Source organism: Balaenoptera acutorostrata, chromosome 14, assembly GCF_949987535.1.
Source record: "Balaenoptera acutorostrata chromosome 14, mBalAcu1.1, whole genome shotgun sequence".
Taxonomy (NCBI): domain Eukaryota; kingdom Metazoa; phylum Chordata; class Mammalia; order Artiodactyla; family Balaenopteridae; genus Balaenoptera; species Balaenoptera acutorostrata.
Genome location: NC_080077.1, coordinates 39,838,112 through 39,865,559, shown reverse-complemented (window position 1 = coordinate 39,865,559; position 27,448 = coordinate 39,838,112). Strand labels below are relative to the sequence as shown.

General features: G+C 36.8%; 1 protein-coding gene across 3 annotated transcripts in view; it reads left to right on the top strand.

Annotated features, from left to right (window-relative positions):
- Nucleotides 1–26,942, top strand: part of PKIB (cAMP-dependent protein kinase inhibitor beta) — a 134,811-nt gene extending 107,869 nt beyond the window's left edge. For 2 of the 3 annotated variants that reach the window (XR_009005265.1, XM_057528225.1), the window contains one exon: nt 23,625–26,942. Coding sequence is in view for 2 of the 3 variants with exons in the window: in XM_057528225.1 (XP_057384208.1) it covers nt 23,625–23,731 (107 nt within the window). In the remaining variant the exon portion in view is untranslated. Of the gene's footprint in view, nt 1–1,026; nt 2,468–23,624 lie in introns of those variants that run through there. The other variant, XM_007190778.2, reaches the window with a different exon arrangement.
- Nucleotides 26,943–27,448: the final 506 nt, after the last annotated feature.

Below are 27,448 nucleotides of genomic sequence, written 5' to 3'. Positions count from 1 at the left end.
GACCCATTTTGCGGAAGTAGTAGAAACAATAGTTTTGTTTTAAAATGATGACAGCAAAAGATGTAATATATTTTAAAGGATAAAAGAAAAGCCAGTAAGTGGAGGAATTGCAGTCGAAAGAAGGCCTTTGTTAGTTTGAAGATGGTAGTGACTTGAGGAAATGAAGGAGCCAGGAGAAAGAGCAAAAGTCAGATGGAATGCAGGGATGAGAGATGATCTTGAGAGTGCTGTTGAGGCAGAAATGGATAAGATCCTGGATTATGAAGAAATTAGACCTGGACAGTAGGAGCAGCACCAGGGCCAGCTACAAGGGCGTGCTGGGCGGGCAGCTGCACAGGGCCTCGGGCTCATAAGCAGCTCGCCCTTGGTTTTGTTCTACTCTTGCTGCCTTGAAATTTTCCATATTTTTTGAATAAGGGGTGCTGTGTTTTCACTTTGCACTAGGTTCCAACAACTTATGTAGTCAGTCCTGAGGAGCACATCTTCCATTGTAACATGGGCAGAAGGAAAAAGTCGAGACTGCAGGGGATTTTAGAGGTTTGGTGGCAGAAAGTTGAGCTTGTGTGATCTGATGGTTTGACTTTTTTTCCTGGAAGTAGAAAGTGCGATTAAGTCCTAACAGCAAAGGAGATAAAAAGTGTGAGGAAGCTAGAGAGAGTGTGATCCAACGTCGAGAGATGGGGAAGGGCAAGGTCAGTCAGTCTGCATCCAAACTGTGGCTCTGTCACTTACTAGCTCGGTGACTTTGGGCAAGTCACTTAACCTGTTTATGCTTCAGTAAACTAATCTATAAATGGAGATTGTAATAATACCTTTGAAGACCGCCTGGCACATAATAATTTTGGAGAATAGGAGAGAAAGGTAACTAAGAGACAGACCCATATCTTCACTGACGGCAAAGTATGTCCTAATCAAGTAGAAAATGACTAGGGTGCGTAAAGGAAAAACCAACTGTTTTATTCCAATATAATACAAAGTAGATTTCAGTATATTCTCTATATGATGGAAAATTATTTGTTTTTTTAGATGTGAAAAAGAAAGATAAAGAAACAGCACAAGACCAATTGGAAAAGCCCAAAGATGAAGGAAAATGAAGGCTCATTACCTATCAAAAGTGCTGAATTTCTGCACATTGAAAGACTTAGTGGCTCTCCTTTCCTGAGATGTTTGATCTGGTAGTAACTATGGTAACATTGCTGCCCTAAGCAACATGTGTGTACTAGATAATTTTGTTGTGACGCTACTCACTTGGATTGCAACCGTGATGTCCAGTGTAGGTTATTAAAAGGCAGATTACTTCCGAATTGCACCCAAGAGAGAGGTTAAGAATGCATGGTCACTTAAATACATATCATTGTCTATAAACCCAACAAAATCCAACGTTCTCTTTTGGATTTCTTTAGCCAGATATATTTTTAATTCCATTTTTATGGTGATGGGTAAGCCATTTCTTGGTAAATATCAGCCAAACACTATTAATTTAAAACTTCATGGGATTTGTAGGAAATTGTGGTTTTGGTGAGAAAGAATGATAGAATAGTAAAAAATGCATCAGTAAAAGTATGTTTGTTTGTATCCAAAAATGCACCATTTTTTTCTCAAACCTTACAAAGATTTGGAAAAATAGTAAAATTTGACAACTCAAACATCTCTAGGAAGTTTTTGTTTGATGTATTTTGCTTCTAGTCTCTGCATACTGATTTTTCATGTGGACTCTTAAAATGGAAAATTTGTGATGAGTAGTTTATATGGAATATGCCTATTAAATGAATCTCGCGATCTTCCTTAACTTCGGTGTGTGTGTGTGCGCATATATTTTTCTTTAACGTGAATTACACAAAACACTTTACTAGTTGCTTTATACTGTCCTTTCTTATTGTTAGGGCTTTTGTGTATGTGACTCGTTTCTAAAATAATTTCCTCAGGAATGCAGACATTAATTTTTATATCTTTCCTAAACTAGCTAACATAATAGTAAGCACTTAAGTATTTAGTGAATGGTGTAGGTAGAAATAGCAAAATACTTGCTTTTAATATTTATTTAAGTATATATTTTAAAAGGAATGAAACCAAAACCAAAGCTTTAGTAAATTTTGATTTATTCTACATTTTAGGAAAATCATAGAATTCTGAATTTTTAAAGAAAATCTGACTAATGAATTTATTTTTATTTTCAGATATATATGCATGCCATATTTTATTTGATTGTTGATTTAGGCCATGTCTGTATACAGTAATCAAATAAACTCTTTCACTATTAAACTATTAAAACTATTAAAAGTTTAAACTATTAAACTTCTTACTGACACAGGCTTCTTCATTTTCTCTCCTATAGAATAACAGGTGAAAAACAGTGACACATTTTAACAAGGGAAGTTAATAGTCTTTGCGATATAAAACACCTCCTGCTTCTCATTTCACTGGCAAAGTTTATCTTTAAATCTGAGAATACACCAAAGGGGTAGATTTCAAAAAATCTTGTTATAAGTTCTTAAACATAAAGTTTTCTTTAAAAAATAATCAAAAGTAATATTTTGGGTGTAGTACTAATTTAACATTCAATAAAATGTCTTATAGCCATTAAAATTAGGTTTCTGGAAGTTATTTAATGACATGATATTATATAATCAGTATAAAGAGGAGTTAAGGTAGAGTTTTCAAGTTTGGGGGGAGTAGCAATTTTGCCTTCTGGAGGACATTTGGTAACATCTGGAGACATTTCTTGGCTGCCACTAGTAGGGAGGGGGCCAGGGAGAGAAGGTGCTACTGGCATCTAGTGGGCAGAGCCAGGGTTGCTGCTAAGCTGCTAAGCGTTCAGTCCTGCAGGGCAGACGCTCACAGCGAAGAACTATCTAGCCACGAGTGTCAATAGTGCTGAGGCTGAAAAACCCTGGAATAGAGTGAAACTGTCAAGCACGTGGATTTTGGATTCAGATGACCTGGGTTTCAATTCTAGCTCTACTACTCATTAGCTGTATGATCTTGGGCAATTTACATAATGTCTCTAAGTTTTATCCTCTTGGAATGGTATTAATAATAGTACATACTTTATAGGGTGAGTGGAAGTAGTAAATGCAATAGAATATGTAAGACACTTGGCTAATAATGTCTGGCAAAGAATAATTATTCAATAAATATTAGCTATCATCCTCATTGCTTTTATTCTAGATGTTTTTGCCATTATTTTCTGGTAGTGGAGATGGTGGGCAGCTGGATTTGTTAACTTGGCTATCTTCTGCCTTCCTCTGTGATTTCACAAACATCCCCAATCTCAGGGCTGGGAGAAGACACTCTGATGGAAATTGACAATTCATGGTAATTACCCCATTAGTGCCTATTCAATTATGCTAATGAGCCACTGACAGGTGATGAGTATTACCTTTTAACAATGAGTCACCTCCCTAGTGTTTTATGACAGGTACTGACAGAATTTTGATTCAGTATTTAAATGAGTAGTAACAGTGTTCCATGAAAATGTAGAAGAAAAAAAGTAACAGATCTTGAGTCATAGTATTTATCTCTCATTTGGAAGATATTTATCTCTCATTTAGAAGACCAGAAATGAAGCCATGTCCCTCCTCATTGTTGCTAGTAATGACATGTATTCTTAATCATGTATATCCTGAATCACTTGTTCATCACAACACACATAAATGTCTCATTTTATACATGTAATATTTTGTATTACACAAGGTATCAGGCTTGTTGAATATTTGCCAACAAAAGGATTTTTTGGCTGAGAAGGAATCCAGACAATGAAGAATGAGAGGTCAGTAGTACTTTAAAGACAAAATCGAATTTGCCAACCAACTTTAAAAAAATCAACCTCTTTTAGAGAACCTATAGTATTTTGTCATAGCAAGTAGCCACTTTCAACAAAGCCCCTAGTTGGGGCTCATTAAAGAAAGTCTTCATGCTCATTTTTGCTATTGTCTTTTTACAAGCCACTTGGCTTTAGTCAATAGCTATAAAGTCTTAATACTGTCAGAGAAACCAGGACAAAATGGGGCAATAAAACTATAAAGGGACTATATGGAAACTTGACTCTACACATAGGAGGAGAAAGAGCAAAAACCATTCTGTGTCATGTGCCCGGAGATTGTGTGTGTGTGTGTGATCTGCACTGAAAAGACTTGAACCTTCTCAGAATGTGCCATCCTCTTTGCAAGAGGAAACACTGCATTAGCTTTCAGCTTTGCCAGCTCAGATGGCTTGGGCAGCTTGGGCAGATGATGGTGGAGAGAGAGAGAGAAAAAGAACAGAGAGAGAGAACAAGAGGAAGAATTACCGAAGCATACTAGCCTGTTGCCTTATCTGTGGAACCTGACACCTCAAGTTCAAATTACAGCTCTGCCATTTGTGCTCATGACTTTGGTTATTTTACTCTCTGTGTTTCAACTTCTTCACTGTATAAAATGGTGAATTATTATGAGAATTAAATGAGTGAATACTGGTAAATTGCTAAGGAAAGTGCCTGATACATAACAAAAGCTTATTATTAGTTATTATCATTATTAATTGCACGAGCATAAAGGGTGGTGGAGACTTCAAGGTGAATGCCCTAGGGGGTCTGTTGAGTCTTTCTATGTTATTTACCAAGGTAGATTTTTTCTGCTACTCCTTCACTCTCTTTTCTTTCCATGAGCAGTACCTCCTTAGCTAAAACTAGAACTGATTTATCAGAATGCACTCCAGTTTTTTCCAGAGTTAGTGTTGATAACTCTCAGAACATCGAAAATCTGCAGCTATTTAAAAATGGAAGCATTGGCTCAAACAAAGGGCTAGAGAATGTATTGTTGCTACCTGTTAAAATCCTAGAACAGATTGCTCATTGAGCACACAGTAATGGGAAAAATTATTATTATAGCCATATTTTGAGTGACTGGTGATTACTAAGCACCCTAGTAGATCCTTTTGAAGCTTCATAATAATAATCATACAAAATGGTTGTTAATGTTTCTCATTTTACAGATGAAGGAAATGGATTCAGGGAGTGCCTTTGGGAATTCACTCAAGTAAGAAAATGGCCACAGTGGTCTGGGATAGGGCTCTCAGAGCCAGGATATGCACTGCCTCTACTGCTCTAAATGGCCCCTTTGCCTCAGACCATCCCATCCACAACTCTTATTAAATTTGTCTGAATTCCACTTAGGATTCCTAAGAAAATTGAAAAGCTGTACATAGGCAGAAGACATTGCTATCTTAGCACGAGCAATTTTATTTATTTGTTTGGCATGTATTCATTCAGTCACTCCTTCATGAATTCATATTTTACCTTATTCCAGAAAAGATTTTATAGGGCAAGCACGATTACCATTTAATTTGCCATTAACTTGGGAGACCCTGAAGGAAAGGAAAATCGGTGAGGAGCCAGTGGCTCTGTAGGGTGGGAGGAAGTACCCGGAAATGAGGCAAAGGGGATAAAGCTGAACTGAAAAGAAGAGAGGCGCCATGCTCACACTTGATTCCTTTCATGTTTGTGCTGGGGCTGGTCATGACTGTGAAGAGGGCACACTGACATTCTGTAGGACACACAAAAATAATCTGGCATGAACTAACTATAAGTATCTTAAAAGTAGGGCCGGGGCTTCCCTGGTGGCGCAGTGGTTGAGAGTCTGCCTGCCAATGCAAGGGACACAGGTTCAAGGCCTGGTCTGGGAAGATCCCACATGCCGCGGAGCAACTGAGCCCGTGAGCCACAACTACTGAGCCTGCGCGTCTGGAGTGTGTGCTCCGCAACGGGAGAGGCTGCGATAGTGAGAGGCCCGCGCACCGCGATGAAGAGTGGCCCCCGCTTGCCGCAACTAGAGAAAGCCCTCGCACAGAAACGAAGACCCACCACAGCCATAAATAAATAAATAAATAAATTTATAAAAAAAAAAAAAAAGTAGGGCCACATAGGTGAATGAAATGACTTCCCTAGTTCCATGTAGATGCAGTTCAGAGGGTGAATAATATTTGGCAGTACTGATGGCAGAGAAGCCCCTAGAGTGCTAGATGGGGAGGGGGGGATGGCTACAGAGGTCTTGGAAACCATTCTTCTCAGAGCTAGAAACTAGGAAAAAACTTTTGCCCCAACTTAGAGTGTATGGAATTGACTTCAGCAGCTCTGTGAAGGCTCTCATGGTGCTTTAGATATGTTAGACATTCAAAATTCTTGTTTTATAATAAAATTTTCACCTAAATTGGATTTCTGTTAGTGGAAGGGATTTGCTTTTTAAATCTTTCCTTTCTTTGATATTTGAATATTGTGTAGAACAATAAGGGAAAAAAGCAGAGAGCTATCAGTCAAGGAATGTGGATTTGGTTCTAGGATTTTAACTTAAATTTAACCTAAGTTGACTGTAGGCCTCTAGGGAAATTATTTTCCTTTTTAATTTTCAGTTTTAGGAATTACTCAAAATCGACACTAGGTGGAGCTAGCATCACACCTCTTACGAATTTAACAAAAGTCAAATTTAATCAGGTTTCCTAAGGTTTTCAATTTGTTTTGTTTTGTTTTACCAATTCTGCTACTTGTATTGCTCAGGATTGTTGCAAAAATAAAATAAACCAACAGCAGCAAACAAAACCCACAGTATTTTAAACACGAGTTTTTTCTAAGAGACAGTCTAGAAAGGAAATTATAAGAAAAAGTGTGCTAATCCCTGGCTGATTGTTTAGGACACCTTATGCTCTTAGATACCAAAAGAGGGTGCTATAATACATTTTAAAAATGAGCTTCTTAGGAATACAAAAACTACAACTTTTTCTTCTATGCAACAAAAAGTTCTTTTTTTCTGTATAACAGGGTTGACTGGATTTCTTTCTTTCTTTTTAAAACTTAAGATAGCCATGCACAAATGCTTTATTCATTAAAATAAAATTAAAAAACAGTTCTCAATTCTCTACAATCTTAGATTAAAAGTTGACCTTTAATTTTTTTTTTCAAGTTAAAAGCACTGTTTTCAATTGTGACTTTGAGACTTTGAAAAGCCCCTGGCAGTAAATGGTATGTGAATGTGTGGCTATATTTTTGATTTAATTCAAAATATCTTCTATCACTTAACAGTTTCCCCCTCCACTTAGGAGAAAGGTGCGTCTCATGAAAACCAAATGAGGATTTTCCTGGTGATTATTCCTGGTCTTCCAAGTGCAGGAAGGGAAATAGGGGAAACTTTCCCCACAAATCCCGCTGTCTGTTGTGTGGGAAAGTTGGGTGCACAAAGGAGATGCTGGCCAAATAGTCTTGGCAAGGAACCTGCTGGGGTAAGAGACCCTGAGCACAGCTTCTTGATATCCCTGGAGTGTTTTCACTGGACGTGAAGTTCCCCATTCAGTGATGGGCCACCTGTGGGTGAAGAGGGAGGAGGAGGGACAGATAATGCAGGAACAGCTAACACTTAATATGCATTAAAGACTGCCCAGTGCTTTATGTGTGTTTGTTTAATTCTAACCGTAGCCCTACATGTGAAAAAACAGGGCTGGAGGAGTTGTTGCCCAAGGTCACACTAGCCTAAGGTTTCAGAACAGGCCTCCCCAAGATAAGCCACTTTGGCCTGTAAATTATTTTGAGCTAAAGGCCATGGAGACCCTATGGGTTCAAGAGGAATTACTGCCCCTCCCTTAACTCCCTAAAAGGATTTAAGTTGGGGATTTTTCTGAGAAAAAGAGTTTCTGAGAAAAAGAGATAAATTTTATCTAAGTGGCCACATCTATATGGCAGGGCAAACATCTTATTATCCAACATCTGCTCTTCCTCGTATGTCATGTGAATGACCCTCCTCTCCTTGGAAGCCCCAGGCCCCAATCCCATTCCCTAGCTTGGGATGGCATATAAACCTCATTTTACCTTCCTGTCTCTGAACCTCTCATGTACGTGGAGTTCTGTACTTAATGAAATTTAGTTTGATTTTCTCCTGTTAACGTCTCACGTCAATTTAATACTTAGACCAACCAGAAGAACGTAGAAGGGTAGAGGGGGTTTTCTTCCTCTCTGACACTAGTAAATGGCAAAGCCAAGTTTCAAATCAAAACAGGTTGAATCTAGAATCTGTGCTTTTACATATAACCTATATCATCTCCCCAAATGAGAACGCTTATACACCGATTACTATATGCCAGACCCTGTTACTGTTCTAAGTGTCTTACCCATATTAACTCTTTTAATTCTCACAACCCCATGATATAGCTATTATTGTTCCTGTTTTATAGTTGAGGAAGCAGGCACAGATCAGTTAAAAGGTTAAAATGATGATTGAAGTTGAGGGTGTGCTCAAAGACAAGCCTTTAAGCCAGTCAATCAGCATGATTAGCTGGTGCAGAATTCAGCTCTGACCCTCTTCCCCCTTCTCCTTTTCCTTGGAGTCCTCTTACTTCCATCGATGTTGCCCCCTCCAGGCTGCTCCCCGCCCCCAGCCTGCCACACCGCCTCTTTTTGGTGGCTTTGGTTTAATCATGGGGATGAGCTTCTTCTCTTCGTGCCTCTTGTCACTCCTTGGATTTAAAACAAATAGGACACTAAATGGAGAGAACAAGAAGCACCAACTTCCTCTGCACTGAGTATAGCCCACCTGCTTCCCAGCTCCAGCCTGCCCCACACGGACGCCATCTTCCTACCAGGTTCCCACGGCCAAGACGGCCTTGGGTCTCCTCCTCTAATGTTTATCCTCCCGCCTGGTAATTAAATGAATGGTCCCATTCTTCCAGTGTGAACGCCTGCTTCCCTACAGCAATGGATGCTTAGGTGTTTGGCCAGGAGATAGTGTGAGGAGGAGGGTTGAGGGGGGCGAACTGCTCCATCAGAGCGCATAGACCCATAGAAAAAGAGGTTCTTTTCCATTCACAGATTTTTTTTTTTCCAAATACAAGCGTTCTTTATTTCTTGGACTTTAGCTTTCTTATATGTAGAATAAAGTTATTGAAAAGTCTTTTAAATAATTCTAATTCTGATAGCCTCTGATTTTTGGACTCATTTTAAGAGGTATTTTGAGAGAACAAAACTGTCAGCAGTAGTGGCATATATATTTTAACTTACAAATTCATATTCTGTTTTGTTTGTTTTTAATTTTTTCTGTGCTGCTTATTTCAGTTTTCTGGCTGAGAAGAGACAGACTGGCCATTATGTGTGCAGTCTTCACAACTGCATACTCAACAAATGATTGATAATATAAATTATCAGTAATAAGTGAAGGAATGATCAGAATTTCTATAGCAAGTAATGCCATACAAAACTTCCACTTAATTTAATTCGGTTGAGTGGCTTCCAAAGCTGTCCTCACCCTCCCCTCACTGCTCCTTCGAGATATGGACATAGGCAGCTCCACATCGACACGTGTCCTGATGCATTACATGTCACGCTGGATGAGGAGCCACGCCATCTGAGTGGCTGGCGACCATAAGGACGTTCCTCTCCCTTTCTTAAGACTTTCACCCTTCTAAATATTCTCCCTGTTCCTCCTCACCCCACCTTATCCCTATTCTTAGATGTCTCTGGACTTAACCGCATTTGACGTCTTTTGGCAACAATGGTCGAAAGAGAGAGGACGGAAAACCATCAGTGGCTGCCTTTCTGGGTGCTCTTGTAGAGTATCTACTTCCTCCCCGAATGCAGAGCGTGTTTCAGATGTGACCAAAGGCTGAGAGGAGGCGAAGTGCACATGTCCTATTTGGAGAGAAATGGGCCAGTGTGGTTGGCACTGAGGTACACAGAGAAGTAGTGGGAGATATGGCAAATAAGATTAGAAATGAGATTCAGGGTACATTCTAGAGACTTGGGAAAGGCATCTGGACCTTATCCTATAGGCAATAGGAAAATATATATATATGTTTTTTGAGTAGTGAACCAATGCAATGAAACTATCAAACTCCTTTATCTTCTTAAGTAATATAAATAAAAATATTTTACACTTTATGCTCAGTCAATAAATGGGAAATGGGTTGTAACTAACCAAAACTGGCCAACTCTGTCAAAAAAATCTCCATATCAGAGAAAAGGACCTAGGTGCTGCAAGAAAGCTCAGTCGTACAATGCCAACTCAGCCTTCACACATCCCCTCCCGGTACAGGTGATGTATTTCTTGCATATCTAATTTACCTTAGCTAGTAATCTGCTAACAAAAGCAATCTCTCCTCTTTGCCCTTTCTCTTTGTTTTTGGTGTTAAAAAATTTCATTTCAAATGCCCTCAGTCTTCAGAGAAGGCAGGCGGATGTAGAAATTAGAGTCTGAACCCCTCTTGTCTCTGTCACTAAGTCTTCTGCATTTTAATAAGCTGGGGACACAACCATGCTCTGGTAGCGTAAGAGAGTAGAATTTCCAAATCCACGAAAGGCCTATGTGGATTTTCTTAAAAGGAATGAAACAGTAACCAGATGGTAGTTAATAGGACAACTTTAAAGGCAAGTATTAGTTTTGAACTCTTTCCTAAAGGAAAGTTAGCTAATTAATGGAAGAAAAGAGAATAAGAGAAAAGCAAGAGGAGAAGGAGAAATACTAAAGATAATGAATAAAGAGAAATGTGAGGAGGAATGGATATTGGAAAATAAGGGGAACAAATTAGGCAGTTCTAGAAAAATAGAAAAATAGAGAGAAAAAATATATTACTGCAGGTTTTTCACCAAATGGTTGCCTAGGAAACTTAAGTAGGAATGGTTCTCTCTTTACTGAATAATTATTGAAGAACACACCGAATTTAGAGTCTGTTGGCTCTACCAGTATCAACTGGAAAACAAACACGTTTCAGGCATATTAGTTATGAGCACCATATTTTCTATTTTATGCTTTTCTGCGAAGAGAAATGGTTGATTTCAACAATTTTGGAAGGTAATAGGAGAGGAACAGTAAGATTGAAACACAGGCATGGTGAGATTTTTTTTTAATATTAATGTATTTATTTATTTATTTATTTTTGGCTGCTTTGGGTCTTCATTGCTGCACGCGGGCTTTCTCTAGTTGCGGTGAGCGGGGGCTAGTCTTCGTTGTGTTGCGCGAGCTTCTCATTGCAGTGGCTTCTCTTGTTGTGGAGCACCATGGGCTCTAGGCGCACGGGCCCAGCAGTTGTGGCTCACAGGCTCTAGAGCGCAGGCTCCGTAGTTGTGGTGCATGGGCTTAGTTGCTCTGCGGCATGTGGGATATTCCCAGACCAGGGCTTGAACTCGTGTCCCCTGCGTTGGCAGGTGGATCCTTAACCACTGCGCCACCAGGGAAGTCCCATGGTGAGATTTTTGAGATGCCAGATTAGTCTAGGATGGCACAATAGTATGTGTAACATCGAGTAACAAGCCGTGGAAAAAGTAAATTAGGAAGCAGCTGTGAGCCCATTTGGCAATGTGAGGTCATCTTTGCAGTTTGCCAAGTATGCTGTTGAAAAACATTTTTCCACTGTAAAGAGCTTGGTACACTTGAGGTCATGTAGTGTAGAGTCAAAAAAAAAAAATTTCACATTACAAAGCAGTGTTTTACCTTCCATTAAAATGCAGCTCCTATTATCACTGTCACAAAGAACCAAAACATTAAACAATGCTTTACTGCTCCTGTTTGAATTTGTCTTTCCTATAACTTACTCTATTTTTCAGAAAATATCAATATTACATTGCTATATATAAACCCATTTCTACAATCTGTCCTCTTGTACTTTGGGGGCTGAATTCTCGGTTTTGCATATGTGTGTGGGGTGTGCACATGTGTGTGGGGTGTGTGTGTGTGTTTGGAGTAGTGTGGGAGGGGGCAGGTGGCAACAGGAGTGAGAGGGATTGTCTTCCGTGATGATTCACAACGTCTCTTTTTGATAAACAAAAACAGGACTTAAGAGTGTGAGAATTTTTGCTGTTGTTTGGAAACATACCTTGCTTGTGTCACCCTATTTTTCCTTCACACGAACACAAGTTATCTATGAGGGAAACTTCCAAAATCATATTCTATCTTGTGGGATAGAATAAACTCTAAATCATAAATATTTATGCTTGTAGACAACAAATTGGAAAAGCTTAGCATAAAGCAAAAAAATTATCTTTTGCTTTTGGCAGATGTTTGGACTTCCTCCTTGGAATTCATTTTGTCAACCATTTATTCCTCCTTTCTTTCATCTAGCATAGAAAAAGAGTAAATCTAGAAGTTCACAGCAGGACTGCAAGCAAAGTAAATGTAATACTCAGCCTTTGGCCACCTATCTGGATCAATGTCAAGATTTTTTCCAAAATAGGAATGAGGAAGAGAAAGCCAAGAAAATCATGGTGGCTTTTTGCTTTAATTGTATTTATTTATTCCTGGATCTAGGTAGAAAATGAGAAAAAAAGTCAGATATATATTACATATCTCTGCATATTTTATATCACTTAAACATAACTTATGTATGTATGTATACTTTTTTTAGTTCTTTTTATGTTTTAGTTGAGCAAGATAGCCACACATTTTAATTGTAAGTAAATCTTACAAAAGAGTAAAAAAAAATGTAATTCAATAATGATCGTAATAAAACAGTTTGGAAAGTTCTGGTCAAATTAGGTATTATAATATTAATATAGTATATACTTTGCCTCCCAGGTTATACTCAGAGATTAGCAATTAGCTGAGTGTGTGACTTTGATTCTCCTCAAATATTACATGAAGGAATTAGATGCTCTTCTAAAAATTCTATTCTGAGAAATGCTCTAGGTTTTATTATTTAAGAATTCATTATATAAAACAAAAGAAAGACAAAAATTAGGGAAATGTTTACAATTACACAATATAAAAGAAACAATAAGAAAAGCACTTTTCAAATTAAAAAATAAATGAGTGACGATATCAGAAAATAGTTCACAAAGGAGGAAAAACAAATGTCTGAAAAAAATAAGGGAATGTGAATAAAATACAAATTTTTTTTTTTTTTTGCTACTGAATTAACCCAGTTAAAGCAATATGGTGTGGTGGTTAAAAGCATGAGATCTGAGGCAGACAAACCCGACTGGAATAGCTGCTGTATCTCTTAAGATGGTAAACCTCAGGCAAGTCTCCGTTTTCCCATTGTAAAATGAAAATAACACTAGCACGTACCTTATAAGGAGATTAACGATGGTTTAAGTGATATTACTGTAATGTGCTTAGCACAGAGCCTAGTATATACTGAGTTTAATCTTAATAAATTATTGTTTCATGCTGGTGGAATTGTTAAGACACAGATATTTTAATGAGCAGTTGGATAATGTATTGATGAAATATTAAGTAATCCTTAACATGCTTCAAATAGTTTTTAATAACACTGGAAAATGGGTCTAGCAATCCCATTTTGGGAACCACAATGAAAAATATTTCTAAATTTTTCCTTTAGCAAAGACTTAACTCTAGACTGTGTTGACTCAATACTTCATTCTATAAGAAGAATGTATGTGTATATATACACATATATGTATACACATACATATATGCACATACATGTATATACAGTGCATATATGCTGTAATACATGCCTCAACATATATGTATATATACACATATGTAATATATATAAACAAAACAAAAACCTAAATAAAAATCCATCAATGTTTGTTAAAATGTTTGTTTTATCACCATTGTATATTAAATTCTGTATCTTATTTTGAAATTTTGAACATGAGATTCTATTTATGGAAATTAAGAAGTTTATTTCAGGTGTATTTTCCGGAGGTATATTATTATTTTTTTCAAATTTTGTGGTAATGCCCACAGGTCTCTAAAATTCCTAGCTGTATAGTTTTAAGAACTCAACTACTTGTAAGTTTACCTAAAAGTACTGACTTTTTCACTAGTCAAGTAACTGGATGGTATAATTACATTGTTTATTTTTCATATAAGATTCTTGAGAGATTCTTCTAGTTTTTTTGATATATTTACAATAAATCCATAGCTACTTATAATTAGACTACTTAATTTCCAAGAAATATGGAGGTATTAGGCATAAAACATGTTTTTTTAACTAAGAACATACTTTTTCTATTAGATAAGTTAAGCACAATAGAACAAAACTACCATGTAATAATAAATAAATAAATAAATAAATTTATATTATCTCTAGCTATATATTTCATAGTATCTTACAGAATTTTGAGAATATATTAAAAATAAAAGATATCCAGTAACTAAGATTTACCAAGCCTAAGATCAGTCATAAGTTTTTAATATTTGGTAAGAATGACAGCATACTTTTAAAAACTGGCTATCATTATGCTCTCATATATAACACCTTTTTCCTATGGTCATCCTTATTGCCTTTAAATTGGTGAAAAGATTTAAATCTTGATTTCTAATATACTGTCAAAAAACATTTTAATGTAATCAAATTAGTATTTTTCCATGTCTCTTCAATAATGAATTAATTCAACTTTATTGTTGGGATTACATCATCACTTAGGCAATGATTATCAGGATTTTAAAACTTAATGATTTGTTATTCTAAGTTTGCTGTTTGTAGTCAAGCATATTTCACAATAAAGAAAAAAAGCTGTATTTAATCTGTATTTTAATATTTCTTATATATGTGCTAATGCTCACAGAGATTGGTAAATTAAAATGGTTTTTCCCAAGTATTCCATTTTTCTTTTATTTTTCATAAATATTACTGCCTCAGTTTTCTCATTGTTATTTTTAAAACCATCTATCTCTCAAAATAAGATAATTGGAATACTGCAACTTGTCCCACAAGTTCAGGATTTTGAGTTCTCTGGAAGGTGTGAACCAATAAGAAGGTGCTGGCAGCAGAGACGGGGGTTCTGAAATGGTGACTTTTGGGAATTCCCTGGCGGTCCAGTGGTTAAGACTCTGCGCTTCCAATGTAGGGGGCTCGGGTTCAATCCCTGGTTGGAGAACTAAGATGCTACAAGCCTGTGGCAAGGCCAAAAAAAAACAGTGAAATGGTGACTTTCTTCTTTGTGTCATGCGATGTCATTCACACCATGTACTTTCACTATTTTCAAACCTTCAATGAACTCTTAAACGTCTGTTACTTGAGGCCACTAAACCAATTAACCTTTGCTTCACAGTTCACTTACCACTAACTAGCTGGGAGAGGGTCTGTAATGCACACTCTTTATGATGGTACAGTTTGCACCACCCACATCACCACTGAGGACAGAGCACACGCTCCTGCTCCATCTTCCGCCACCTTGGCACGCCTAAACAGTATCTAGACCCATCTGCTATATGAATCAATGGTTAATCATCGTAATTGTATTATTATAGATTAAAGTATTCATCAGTGCTCTTTGATTGCAAGATGCAGACACTCAATCTGAATTTAAGCAAAAATAACTTATTGATTTGTATAACTGTAAGTCCAGAAGTGTAGCCAACTTGTAAAAAAGGGGGTCCAGAGCCTTCAATAATTCTGTTGGGCTCTGACTACACTTTTTAACCTTCGTGTGTGTGTTCGGTTTATTCACGGCTGTGGCCAGGAGCTCAAGCAAGTCAACAGGGCTCTGACCCTCTCGTTTGGTTCTGCTTTACCTCTGCCTGACTTTGATTTTTCACACTAGGACCAGATGTATGATTGACAAGATGGCCACCAATAACTCCAGACGCTTGACTTCCAGCTTAAACATCCCACAGGGGAAAGAGACTGTTGTTCCCCAATAGTTCCAGCAAATAATTTCTGGAATACTTTGGTCAGTCTGACTTGAGACATGTTCCAGCACTGAACCTTTTAGCTACAGAAAGAAGGTGCTTGGATTGGCCACGACTGACGCTTATTCTCTCCACAGTGGCAAGGAACAGAGCAATTTGTATTACTTTTAGATGTCATGTAAATTGTGAGACTAGTTCAACTAGATTAAAATTGAATGCTGGAATTATGAGTAGTTTTAAATTTATTAACATATATAATGAGATTATGTAAATTTTAAAATTAAAAAAAATTTAGTATTCATTAATTTTAATAAATTTAATACTCATTAATTTTAAATTTGTAGTTGCTTTATAATTTTAATAGATAAAACTGGATATTTCAGAAGAAAAATGCTTTGAAAACATTGAAAATACTTTTAATTTTTGTTTTTTTGAATTAATTTTAATTTTTTCGCTTTTGATGTTTGTAATCCAGTGGAGTTCTATGAGATTAGGGTGTTAGGATTACTGGAATCTACAGAATATGGTGGTATCTTTTAAAAAAAAATTTTTTTTATTTTATTGAAATATAGTTGATTTACAATGTTGTGTTAATTTCTGCTCTACAGCAAAGTGATTCAATTAGACATATATATTCTTTTTCATATTCTTTTCCATTATGGTTTACCACAACTATTGAATATAGTTCCCTGTGCTATACAGTAGGACCTTATTGTTTATCTAATTTTAATTTACTTTAAAAAAACTATATTCAAACTTTGTATGCTTTGAATATAAATACATACTATCTTTTAATCCTCTAGAATAATTGCTGCCAATAGAACACAAAATAAGTGAAAAACCTTGATTATCACAATATAATTATTTTGCTTAAATGAACATAAGAAAATATATTTTTGAATAATTGTATAATTTATAAATTATGCTTTTCATTATTAGTCATCCATCCATTGATAGTTCATTAACAGTGCAATCAGATGTGTGCAATAATAACAATTCTTTTGTCTTCGACATTTTGCTAATTTTCATCCTTATGAAATCATACAATTACATATGTCTTTGGATTAGGAAGGTATATTTGTCAAGGCAGGGAATCATTATGAAGGTGTATTTGTCAAGGCAGGGAGACAAGACATATATTTAGCAGCATGTGGGCCTCCATTTTTACTCTTACTCTGGGATCCAGCAGTGTTAAAGGCAGGACGAACAGAGAAGACAAGAAACTTGGTCTAAACCTGGATGTCATGAAAGCATTTAAGGTGTTGATAAGAGCAGGACTGGAATGATTTGCTTTTGGGGAAGGCCCATGAAGAGAGAGAAATGAAGTCAGGAGGTAGCTAATAAATGGGATAATAAGGAAAATTTGAAAGACTAGGTTTATGCTGTGGAGTTTTTCCTGTTCTTCTGGATTGCTTAAGTTACTCTGAGTTTTTCTGTGTTATTGTGCTAAATATGCTGTTACTTTGATTCTCAATTACCTGTTATACATAATACCTCATAGTTAAAAATTCACATTAGTCATCTTTTTAGTGAGTTTAAATCTTTGAGTGAAAATTCAGCTATAATAAATTTATACACACATAAATGTACATGAATATATACGTATACTGAAATTTTTTCTTTGATCACTCTAGTATAGAAGAGATCATGAAACTGATGTCAGTAAGTTCTACTTAATCTAAATTAATTCAGGATTTTTATTCTTAACCTCTGTGTGTCTGTTTCCTCATTTGTAAAATAGGTTTTATAGCAGTACCTACATCATAGGGTTGTTGTGAGAATTAAATGTGTTAATATATGTAAACTGCATAGAATAGTGCTCGGTCTAGAGAAAGCCCTATATGTTTTCTATTATTATTACCTCTGCCCTCATCCATGATGTTGGTCCTAAGAGGTGACGGGTCATAGGGAAGCACGGTAGGTGGACGTGCATCTCGTCCTTGATTTTCATCATCTTTGCCTGCTCGCTAGCACCTTTGCTGAGAAGTCACATTCCTTTAAAGTTTCTACTCAGGTTACTACCACATCCTGTCTACAAGGCCTTTCTGGTTTCACTTCACACTTGACTATTTTCACACCTCTTTTCAGCACATTTAGTTTGGGAAAATGCTGGGTCAGACATGTTAGATAATACAAAAGGCCACGTTTATTTAATGCTCAGCTGTGCTGCTGGGTAAGAAGGGAACTCAACTCCTCTCACTCCGAGCACCAAGGCACTGACTCTTTGTCTCTCAGATCCATCCAAATGTATAGTAGAGGATTTCTGTCCTGTATTCCACCTTAGAACTCGGCCGGGGAAAGGAAGCCGGTGGAGGACACTGGGCCTTAGTGGGGACTCACTAGCTCCCAAGCTCTCTGGCTTCCTGCTCGTCTTCCTTCTTTCTCTTCTCCCATCCTTTCCCCCCAGCCCAGGTAATCTTTACTTCCTATGGATCTTCTGAGATCTGAGCTGACGGACTGGCTCTTATTTCCTCAGACTTTCCTGCAGATCTATTGTTGATGTCCCTGGGTGCCCATACCCAAATGTTTTGGCTTCTGTAACTGAGAATCCACTGCTCCTCCCCAGCTTTCCACCCCAACACCCTCTCCCTGCTCTTCTCTGTGGGCACGGCTCCTCCCCGGAGGCTTAGCTGACTAGCAAAGTAATTTACTAATCTGATTGCTAGAAGGCTAAGGAGGAAAAAGAAAGAATCAATGATTTATATTGCAAAATATTATTTTGTTCTAATAAGTCTTTGTCTTCTGGGAAGAAAACTGACTTCTCCTGGAGGTATGTTTGTCCCTGTCTGCAGTTTCCAAAAGGGTGAAAACCAGTTTTTTATACGGAATCTATTTCATAAGAATAGTAACTTCCTCATGACACAATGCAGCCTGTGCTTCTCTGGGTGACATTTCTTCCCCTCGCTCCAGGGTTAAGCCTAAGTAGTGGGTTTCATATGCAACGCCCTTCACTAGCATTGACAGTCATTTTATAGGGGTTTTCCACCTTCACGTGCTGGCCTAAACTTCTCCCATCCTTTCTTGCCCGTCTCTGGGGACATTGGCCATGATGCAGATTGAAGCCATTCTTCAGGAATAAGGCTCCAGTGGAAGCTCTTGCATAAGAGGTGAAGAGTTGGCTTTGCTTATACACAGGGTGCTTTGTACCCTTTATCTAAGCTTCTGACACCTTTGAAAGGGATAATTATGCCAGGGCAATAGGTGTGAATTGGAATAGTCTCTCTTCCACCCAACAAACCAAACTTTATGGCACTTAGAGTTTACAGACAACAAACAAAGCTGTATCCACTCCTTCCACATAGTGATGGCCTAATCTTTTGCCATCAAGAAAACGCTGGCTGAGCTTGGGCTGTATAGGGTCAGGGGCCCCTCTCTGATTTGTTGAGTCTGCCTAAGCCTGCATGATCTCTGTTGTTTTAGCTACAGTCTCTTTTTAAGAGTCTCAGCCAAGAATAAAATGCTGCTTCCATAAAGGCAAAGAAAGAGAAAAATGCTTATTCCAGACTTAAGGCTTAACAGCTGTCTGAAACAATTTTCTCTTGGGGACTAAGCAGTTCTCTCTGGCTTTACCATGGAGTCTAAACCTCTCTCCCAAAGCTCGATCTGTCGCCTGGCACATACCCCAGGCTGCTTGATGACAGCTCTGCAAGGTAACTGGAGCTCTGTCTTGCTGTGCTTTTGTAGACAGCTTTGAAAAGAAATTCAGAGCCTAAGGAATGGGCTCTAAATAAAACTTCCACTCCTTCCTAGTTGTTCTCCAGGGGTTCAGAGAATTGAATCTCTGTGGCAATTTATAAGACTGTTGACCCTTGTTTCTTTCCTTATGTAGGTTCCCCTGCATCTACCTAGAAAATGCAAAGCAGTCAGCAGTCTGCTCACACTCAATCCAGCAGTTTTTCTGAAATTGGTATTGACTTTGGATCTGCCTCATCCCCACATGCCAATTCTCTCCCATCTATCACCTCAATATGATCTGGTTCTGTAGTGCATGTATTTGTTATAGACAGGCTTCTGCATACAGTGGGTAGTGCTTTAGCCCACAAGACTCAGTTGTATAAGAAATGTAACTTTATTTTTCTAAATTCAAATTTGGTTTCAAACAGGAGTTCCGCAAAGTGGTTTCTACCTAATCTCTGTCATTTCTAGATAATCTCAATTCATTTAAACTTTGTTTCCCGCTGATGAATGTATTGTATTTCATAGAAGAAAATCAGGCAGATGTTTCCTCATTTTCTCACATCAAATCCACCAGTTTTCCTGCTTCTGTGCCCATGTGCTTGCCATCTCTCCTGTTTCAATGGAAGAAATATCCCTGCTCCTAAGACAACTGCTTCACTGCCCTGTAGTTCTCAAACCTTTCCACCTTCTCAAGGATTTCTCTCCTGAAATTATACCCTTTTTCTTAATTTGCATGAGAACTTCAAGTAATTCAAAAGGTCAGACTTTTTCAACTCCAAAGTGTTAGCTTCCAAAACTTTCTTTTTGCCTTTCTCCTTCCCTGTTCTTCAGTGGTGACAATAGGTGCCTTGAAGTCTGGTTTGAAAGAGTAATGGAACAAAAGAGCATTTCCAGGGTGAAAAACACAACGGTTAAACAGTACAAAATATATTATCCTATTGCACTTTGGTGTATAATGTCACTTTGTGCAAAGTTTTACGATGTCAAACTTTGACTTTGCGCATAGCAAGCTCTAAGGCAGACTGTAGAGCGCTCCGTGCCTCTGCTGAGACTACCATTGCTCCCCACCACTCTCACTTTTTACTACCACAGGTAGTCAACGATACCTTCTCTGTGAAGACTGTAAAGAGGGCTGCCACTGATGCCCTAGGAGGCTATCATTAGGAATAGCCTTACTGTCCCTGTTGGCCAAGCCTCTCTGGTCATCATTCCCAATCCACTGCACGATTCTCACTGGCATACCAGCATGCTGTAATACTCCCCTTTAAAAACCAAACAAACTGGGAGTTCCCTGGTGGTCCAGTGATTAGGACCCCGCCCTTTCACTGCAGGGGGCACAGGTTCCATCCCTGGTCGGGAACTAAGATTCTGCATGATGCTTGGTGCAGCGGGGAAAAAAAACAAAACCAAACAAGTTTCCATGACTTCACATAACCTTCCAGCCACTTCCCCAATTTATGTGTTCTTCTCTTTGAAAAACTTTTCAAAAGGCTTGTCTGTACTCACTACGTCCAATTTCTCTCTTAGTTTCTCTGAAACCCACTCTCATCACTCCTATCAGAGTCATCAGTGGCCTCCAGATGACCCAATCTGAAGATCAGCTCCGTCTTCATCTCTCCCAATTTCTCATCCATATTTGACAACGTTCATCCGTCCCTCCCCTTGAAGTTCTTCTTCCTTTGGCTTCTGATACATAACACCATCCTTGTTTGCCTCCCACTCCACTGACAACTTTTTTTTTAGCTTCCTTGTCTGGAAGCTCCTACTTTTCCTGATTTATTAATGAAGAGTTCCTAAGGCTCAGTCTTTTGAATCGCTTCTCTGTACTGTCCACATTCACTCTTTGGAACTTAAGAGTTTGATGATCTAATCCAGTCCCATGGCTTTAAAGATCAATTATATGATTTGGTGGCTCCAAAATGTATATCTTATCCGTAAATCTCTCCTCTGAGCTCTAGACTGCCATATCCAAAAGACTACTTGATATCTGCCTTGAATACATAATAGACATCTTAAGCTTATCATTTCCAAATGAGAAATGCTGATTTACCCCTCCAAAACCAGTTTTTCTCTAGGTTTTTTAAATGCTCTGAATGGAATTACAATTCAATAAGTTGCTCCTGCCAAAATCTTGGAATCTTTCTTGACGCTGCCCTTTCTCTCACGTGGGACAGGAAACCTCAGCATTGTATACACTGCAGGGAGAGTGCAGAATGTCCAAGGAAGATGACTGAGGACTAGATATTTTGATGCCACCACAACAAGCACTTCCTTCATGGCCCCTGGCCCCTGGCCCCTGGCCCTTTCATCTCATTCCTTGTCTTTAGATCTTAGATGCAACCTCATGGAGAAGGAGGAGGGAATCCTTGAATCAACTTGGGGAAAACCTAAAATGTCTCAATAATCACAAATGTTACTTAATGTGCAAAAAAGTGACCATATAAAGTTTTCTGCTTTTAGGTAAAAATGGGAAGTGAAGTTAGTAATTAAGTTCAATTACAGAAGAACAAAGATATATGTTATTATATATAGGTTTTGGGCTGCAAATTCATACCCACTGTCCTTGGGGTTTCTCTCCTCTTTATGTGGCTTATGGGCCTTCTTTCCTGACAGGCTGCTCAAGGAGGCTACAGGAATCCCAGTGAGTCAGCAAGATGATCTATTAAGGAGCCAGAAGAAAATATTAATGCCCTCATTCATATTTAATTTATATAAAATTAGATCTAAATCTTTACTAAGATATATATATATATATATATATATATATATATATATATATATTGACATTGGTCCTTTACTTGGGCACACATCAGTCTCTTGTCCTGCAGGGTCCTGAGAGAAGAGTGCATGACAGTCAGTGAGTCCCTCATTTTTCAACCTATTTCAACCCTGAGTGTATTTTAGCCTCGAAATAGTAGTTAACAGTAATATGAAGCCATCTACAATTAGCAAAATAATATATAAAAATATTATTTATTTTGTCTTCATCTCATTCTCTTCAATTTATATTTTATATGAGTTATAATATGCATACTGTGTTCATATGGCATTTATATGTATATAAGTTATGAATAAATAAATACACAAATATGAGGTGGATAAATATATATTATTGATGGGGTGCAAAATAAAAAATATTTAGAGATCATTGCTCATTAGGACAGCAATTAGCAGGGCTACTTCTAAATCTTAGAGTGGAAATAGTAGAGCTACACAGTACTTTAAAAAGTTTCTTAAAGAAACAAGTTCCTTTAGGACCAGCATCATATTTTGTTCTCTTCTTGGGTTTTTCTTTTGTAAAGTTATAAAACAGGGCCACTAGTGTCACAAACTCATAATGAGTCCCACAACATCCCATTCATTAATTTATTCAAATATGCTTATTAAGTATCTCCTATGTGTAAAGTGCGACAGGACAGAGCCCAGAGGTTCTTCCTAAGAGTTTCCAAATCAAGTAACAAGAGTTCTTGACAACAATTCTGAATGGTATTTGGCTGCCATCTTTCCCCATAGGGTGTGTGCCAGCTATGCAAATCAATTACGGAAAGACCTTTGTCATTGCTCAAGCTGAAATTCTAGACATGCAAGCTAATTCTAGTTAATTGCACTTGTATTACTATAACAACTTAAAATGAAAGTTTTTGCCAATGATTAGTATACAGTTCCTCATTAAGTAAATAATCAAAATTTTAATAAAAGTCATGCTGAAGAGAATTTTGTGAGATTTCCAGGTTACATTTAGCTTTATTTACTTGGGAAACTCAAACATAACTATTTAGTTCTTTCCCTTTTCCCCAATTCCACCTTCCTAAAGAGATTACATTTTTTTTTAATCTCAAAATTTTACATCAGTAGAATTGTTTTGTTTGCCTTGAATTAGAATCTTGAGTGCATTTGGGTGATTGCTAAATGCTGAGTGCATCTGGATGAGTGCAGGAAGTATGAAGTATGAGTCTCCTACAAGGTGACTGTTAACATAAATAGGTCAAAGTTCTCTTAACTTCTCTGCCAGAGTTTCCATGAAGTTAAATTTGAAAATGGACCAACATAATGTAGAAGTACGAAAGAATCCCGGGACATTAGAGAAAGGAAAAGACTAATTGATGATCCAAAACAACATCATCATTTCCAGACAATGAGACAAATGCTAAAGTATTTAGATAATTCATCTAAGGATAAATATACAGATAAATAGTGGAAGAAACCCTGTGTTTTGAACCTAGACAGTAGTCAAAACAAGAAAATCTTCTCTTAATAGGCTTTTCATATAGGGCAGCCAAGGATTATTATATTAATTTATCTAAATGCTGGATTTGCACAGATTTAAGATTAAAAGTGATAATCCCTGGAATATGCAGTTTTGCTTCATTTTGTTTTTAATTGTTTTTGCAGCCAAAGGCTATCTTGAAGAGAGTAAAAGGATTGGGAACACAAATTTATACATGGAAGATAAACACATTGCTGAAAGAAGTATTACACTTTTGAATAAATGGAGCTAAAACCTTATGGTTTCTAAATGGAAAGACTGCATGTAATAGTGATTCAATCTTTTCTGGAAAATTTATAAATTTTAACTCAATTCTGACCTGTTAAAATTTTCAGAAGATGTTTAAAGAGACAGAATGACTATTCTCTCCTGAAGGATCCCCAAGATCTTGAACTGAAGCATTACTTCAATAGTTTATGACCCATCTCCTCTTTGATAAAAACTGTATGCTTTCTCTTGATTTTTAAGTCAAAACAATGGCAATTTTGAACACAGTTTCTTAAAGAGAACACATCCTCTCTTTCCACGCTCAGGATCCTCTCTCTCAGGGAAGGAATGTGTGTGTGTGTATGTGTATGTATCTTTCCTATGAGTTGAAAGTCATTGCAGGGATGGTTCAATATCCACAAATCAATCAACGTGATATATACCACATTAACAAATTGAAGAATAAAAATTGTATGATTATCTCAATAGTTGCAGAAAAAGCTTTCAACAAAATCCACAATCCATTTATGATAAAAACCCTCAACAAAGTCAGTACAGAGGGAGCATACCTCAACATAATAAAGGCCATATATTACAAACCCACAGCCAACAACATACTCAAGGGTGAAAAGCTGAAAGCATTTCCTCTAAGATCAGAAACAGGACAAGGATGCCCACTCTCACCACTTTTATTTAACACAGAATTGAGAGTCTGAGCCACAGAAATCAAACAAGAAAAAAAAATTAAAAGGAATACAAATTGGAAAGGAAGAAGTAAAACTGTCATTCTTTGCAGATGACAACTATATATAGAAAATCTGAAAGATACTACCAAAAACTATTAGAACTAATAAATGAATTCAGTAAAGTTGCAGGATACAAATTTACCTACAGAAATATGTTCATTTCTATACACTAGCAATGAACTGTCAGAAAGAGAAATTTAAAAAACAATCCCATTTACAATTGCATCAAAAAGAATAAAATACATAGAAATAAATCTAACCAAAGAGGTAAAAGACTTGTACTCTGAAAACTATAAGACACTGATGAAAGAAATTGAAGACAATACAAAAAAAATGGAAAAATACACCAACTTCATGGACTGGAAGAATTAATATTGTTAAAATGGCCATACTACCCAAGACAATTGACAGATTCAGTGAAATCCCTACCCAAGACAATTGACAGATTCAGTGAAATCCCTACCAAAATACCAAGGGGATATTTCTCAGAACTAGAACAAACAATTCTAAAATTTGTATGGAAACACAAAAAAATCCATATAGCCAAAACAATCTTGAGAAAGAAGAACAAAGCTGGAGGTATCATGCTCACTTATTTTAAACTATAGTACAATGTTTCATTAATCAAAATAATATGGTACTGGCACAAAAACAGACACATCAATGGAACAGAATAGAGATCCCAGTAATAAACTCACACTTATATGGTCAACTAATCTACAACAAAGAAGGCAAGACTATACAAAGCTGCAGGAAAGACAGCCTCTTCAATAAACCATGCTGGGAAAATTGGATAGATACATGCAAAGGAATCAAACTGGACTACTTTCTCACACCACATACAAAAATAAACTGAAAATGGATTAAAGACTTAAATGTAAGAGCTGAAACCATAAAACTCCTAGAAGAAAACATTGGCAGTATGCTCTTTGACATCAGTCTCAGCAATAGTCTTTTGGATCTGTCTCCTCAGGCAAGAGAAATGAAAGCAAAACTAAACAAATAGGACTATGTCAAATTAAAAAGCTTTTGCACAGCAAAGGAAACTACCAACCAAACAAAAAGGCTGCCTATTGAATGAGAGAAGATATTTGCAAGTGATATGTCTGATAAGTAGTTATACAAAATATGCAAACAATTCACACAACTCAAATAAAAAAAAATTTAAAAATGGGCAAAAGACTTAAGCAGACATTTTTCCCAGGAAGACATACAAATGGCCAACAGACACATGAAAAGATGCTCTATATCACTGATTATCAGGGAAATGCAAATCAAAACCACAATAAGCTACCAACTCACACCTGTCATAACCACTATCATCAAGAAAACAACAAATAAGTGTTGGCGAGGATATGGAATAAAGGGAATCCTCTTGCACTGTTGGTGGGATTGTAAATTGGTGCAGAAACTAGGGAAAACAATATGAGGTTCCTCAAAAAATTGAAAATAGAATGACCATACAATCCAGCAATTTCACTTCTGGTTATTTACTCGAAAAAAAAAAAATAGTAATTCAAAAAGATATCTGCACACCAATGTTTATTGCAGCATTATTTACAACAACCAAGATATGGAAGCAACCTCAGTGTGCAATGATAGATAAATGTATAAAGAAGCTGTGATATATATATACACACACACAGACAATAGAATTTTAGTCATAAAAAAATGAAATCTTGCCATTGTGACAACACGGATGGATCTAGAGGACATTATGCTAAATGAAATGTCAGACAGAGAAAGACAAACACTATTTGATCTCACTTTTATGTGGAATCTAAAAAACGAAACAAACAGGCAGACAAAATGACATGAAAACAGACTCATAAGGTAGTGGGAGGGGAGAAATAGGTGAAGGAGATTAAGAGGTATGAATCTCCATTTATAAAATAAATATGCTGTGAGGATGTAATATACAGCATAAGGAACATGGTCAATAATATTGTAGTAACTTTGTATAGGGACGAAAATAAGTTTTTGTAGGCTTATTGTGGTGATCATTTCATAGTTTATGCACATGCCAAATCACTATGTAATATACCTTAAACTAACATAATATTGCACATCAACTATATTTCAACAACAAAAACAGAAAAGTATTTGTCCTTGTTCAGAAACTGGACTTTGATCCTGAGGATCTGGAAACACAATTTGACAGCAAACCTTGATCTTGTCTCAGGGACAGACACAAGTCAACTAGGCTGCCATGACTGATATATGCAATCAGAATTTATTGATTTGCAAGAGAAATATAATTGCAGAGTAAATTGGGTTCTCAAGTCCATTGACTAATATTTTCTCTTCCTGCAGACAAGTAGCACATGAAAATGGTATAATGAAAATGACCATCGATTGATTTTCAAAAAGAAAATCTCTTCTACATTCACAATATGATGAAAAAAAATTTGAGCCACCACTTTTTTCAGTAACTCTGTAACATTGCTCTATATTTATTTGGTAACTAAATGCTACAATGCTACTATGATCAGCCACACTTCTTATAACATTTTATGCATCTTTTCCTCTATTGAATATTTATTGGATTTTTCCTTATATTTATATATACTTATTTGAATTATATTTGATTCAAAAATATTACTAGAATTAAAGAGCTTGTGTTCTATTTTCATTAATTATGTCAAATGATGAACATTTTGATCTATATACTGATGCCTATTTTTAGCTACAGAAAGTTTTTCTCAATTATGATTTTCTTTATTACATATCTTATTCCAGTTGTTTAGATGTCTTTCTTAGTAATACCCGTAATTAGGCTGTATTTTCATTATCTTCATGTCTATTATTTCCACTTTTACTATTCACAATATCTCCCTGCATTCTAGAAATTCTCTTCAAACAATATAATTCTATTTATTACTGTCTCCTCTTCAGGATATTAACTATTTCCAAACATAGTAAATTAATATGAAGAGCAGAAAATTTATGATACTGTGGCATTTTCTTAACAGTTTCAAAATGGAGGTTCACCCTTC